The 3,197-nt window shown below is 59.9% G+C and overlaps 1 protein-coding gene across 2 annotated transcripts in view; it reads right to left on the bottom strand.

The window, feature by feature from the left end:
* APBA2 (amyloid beta precursor protein binding family A member 2) overlaps positions 1-3,197 on the bottom strand; it is a 63,357-nt gene continuing 60,160 nt past the window's right edge. For both annotated transcript variants that reach the window (XM_007456422.1, XM_007456423.1), the window contains 2 exons: positions 2,832-2,972; positions 1-83 (listed from right to left, as the gene is read on the bottom strand). In XM_007456422.1, coding sequence (XP_007456484.1) covers positions 12-83; positions 2,832-2,972 — 213 coding nt within the window. In that variant the 3' untranslated portion in view covers positions 1-11. The remainder of the gene's footprint in view (positions 84-2,831; positions 2,973-3,197) is intronic.

Here is a 3,197-nt window from a genome sequence, read left to right as displayed (position 1 = left end):
AGGCGGGCAGCCTAGATGTACAACGGGGTCTCCTGGCCTGTGAGGAGCCTGAACATGGCGGCAGGCATGGTCTTCATATGGATCTGCCAATGAGAGAGAGGGGCTGACCCAGCCCTCCCTGCCTCCGCCTCCCGCCCCCGTCCCCCCCATGCGAGGCCAGCGATGCCCAAGTCCCCTGAGCGTGTCCTGTGTAAAGTACCAGCATCCAGAGGGGAGGAAGAATGACCTGCGGGCTGTCAACAACAAATTGGCACTCGTCATGGGCACTTGCCATCTACCTCTACAAGGATTAAAGCAGGTGCCGCTGCAGCTGCTGACTTTCAACATCCCCTGAAAGGAGTTCAGGTGGAGATCAGGAATGAGGCCCTCTGTGCTCTGGGAAAAACTGGGAGAACAGGTCTTCAGATAGTTAGATATTTTCAGGAGCCGATTTTTTGAGCCCAATTCTTGCATCTCCTCATACCTAGAAAAACACTGAGATCCTTCCTGGTGACGTCTGCTGCTCGTGACTAGCTGTAACCCTCAGGAGACTTGCAGAACCTTCTGCAAAAACTATGTGCTCCATTGCATGTCCTCCCCCTTCACCAAAATCACATGCATACTGACCTTCCCCCCTGCCTCTTTGGAGCTGTTTCCCAGAGCTATATGAAATGCTGTCTCCCGGGCTACAGTCCTCATTTTGCCCCAAATAAAAAAACTCACAACTCTCATGTTGTGCATTTTTTCAAGTCGACACCGTGGTCACCACCCCTGATGGTGGCTTAGAAAGCACACCCAGACTGCGCAGACTGTGACCTGGGCGCCCCATCCAGGTCTTTACAGGGTTTTACACGCGGTCAAGGGCTGTTTTCCCTTCAGCTCAAGCTGACACCAGGTGCATAAAAGGTTGGACTTTTGACTGTGCACCGAGCTGAAGGCAGGCTGGGGCGCCCAGGCCTCCTTGGAAACTGCAAGGGGCAAAGCTTTGCCTCGGCGTGAGACCCAGAGGCTCACACACCAAGTGCGTGTGCGGCAGGCAGAGGCCTGGAGCCCCCCAGCCCCTGGGGGTCACTTAGCAAATGAGCCTTTGGGGCCTGACCTCAGTCCCTGGCACCACAGAGGCTGGGCACGCCAGCAAGGCACAGAGACGGCTGCCCGGAGAGGCCAACCGTGGGGGGCACATACCCTAAATCCCGCCTGGGCCCCGGGCTCTGCTTTTGCTTCCTTTAAACACTCTGCTCCGCAGGCTAGCCCGGGACCCAGCCGTGCTCAGGCCCCTGTGGGTGACCATGGCTCTAGGGGGTGGGCTGGCAGACCTCCAGCGCCCAGGGAGAGGCGGCCACAGGTGCAGCCACCCCCCCAGGCCTGCCCTTCCTCGGGCAAGCCGTTCTCAGGCCTTATCTGACCAACCCAGATGGCCAGTCTGGCAGAAGCGTCTTCTTGTCACCCAGGCTCCCCACCTGGCCCCCAACACCAGGATCTGTCTGATCCACTTAGATGTCTGCTCCTTCATCAGTCTGCGATGCCTTTTCCCATCAGAAAATTCATTCTAATTCCTCAATCTGAAACCCACCCCCAAAGCCCAGCAAAACACCAGGTCTAGTGATCCATGACTCATTTTCCAAATGTGCTCAGGGATGATGGAAAACACAGGCAGGCAAGCTCATCTCTCAGGACCAGCCAGGACTGGCTTCCAACACCCTGGGCCTGAGGTCCAGCCTGATTGATACCCATTCACCTCAGGTCCAGACAGTCGGACGCATTTCTCCCGGTTCCCAGCCCAGCTCCCCCGCCCGACTGATGGCCCCAGCGGGGCGGCTGTCTCCAGGCATCTACTTAGGACAATTGGATTTTCCTTTCTTTGAAGCCATTTGTAAGAGAAGGCTAATGGTGCCTACCTGGCCCCCTCCTTCCTGAGAGCTGCTGTCTGCCACCACCCATGCAGGGAAACAGGCCTCCTCCCCCGGCCTTGGGACTTTCACAAAATACTGAGTGGGTTAACGTGGCCCCAGGAAAGGTGTCCTGACCGGACATGATCTGAAGGCCCCTCAGGGAACAGCATCACGCTCCCCCCACCAGCCTCCAAAGAGGAAGCCGTGCCCTCTCCCCACACAGCCCCTGGGTCCCCACCGCCCTCAGAATCAAACCTAAACTCCCCGCCCAGCACCTGCCTTCACAGCCGTCCCATGTCACCCGCCACTCAGCGCTGTCTACCCCTTCTGTGCTGCTGTCACCGAGGCTTCATCCAGGGAGATACCCATTCACCCTGACTCCCCGCTTCCCACACACCTACACACACACACACACACCCCCGCACCGGGGAGGCCTCCTTTCCAGCACTGGGCTGGTACCCCCACTCCCAGCATCTTACGTCCCCCGCTGAGGTACACTGCTCCCTCCTGAGCTCCCCGCTCTGTACCCCGTCCACCCTCACGCTGGCATGGCATCGCACTGATGCCAGAAAGCAGAAATGGAGGCGGGGTACAGCCAGCAGAGTGGGAGAGGGGAGCACAGCAGGGCCGGCCTGGGAATGCCCACCCCCATCCCATCAGCCACAGTTACCCAGGGTGAGGAGGGGATGCCAGACCCCGCCTGCAGCAGGCTCCCCTGTGGGAGACACAGCCGTGCTCAGCTGATGCAGCCCCTGGAGGAGGCTCACAAAGGTCCGGGTGGGAGCACGCCAGCCAGCAGATGTGCCCAAGTCCCCGCAGGGACAGGCTCTGCCAAGAAGGGAGGCTTTGCTCTGGGGCACTTTCCCAGCACCTTATACACGCCCTCGGGGATTAGATGTCGGCCGTGGAAACATCTGGGCTCCGAGAGCCCGGTTCTGGCTTCGGGAAGTGACCTCTCACCTCTCCCACCGAGTTGGACAGCGCCTGGACGATCTTCTCGTGGGCCGTGGCCACCACGCTCTGCCCGTTGATCTCGATGATGCGGTGGCCCACGCGGACGCCGCCCCGCTCCGCGATGCCCCCGCGCATGAGGCTGCAGATCTAAGCGACACGGGGGCGGGGGGTGGTCGGGTCAGCACAGGGTCCCCGCCACGCTCACCAGTCGCCTCCAGCCCCCAAAGACGGGGAGGACAATTAATCACACGCAGGACGAAGCCCCAGCAGACAGACGCTCGGACACTCCTACATGCCGTCTGCCGACTCACCAACTGGGAGGTTACGGTTTGGAATGCGTTTGAAAATGGCTGTGGGAGACCCGTCCCCCCA

This window comes from Lipotes vexillifer, unplaced genomic scaffold (assembly GCF_000442215.2).
Source record: "Lipotes vexillifer unplaced genomic scaffold, Lipotes_vexillifer_v1.1 scaffold1467, whole genome shotgun sequence".
Taxonomy (NCBI): Eukaryota; Metazoa; Chordata; class Mammalia; order Artiodactyla; family Lipotidae; genus Lipotes; species Lipotes vexillifer.
This window is presented reverse-complemented; position numbering and strand designations above follow the sequence as displayed.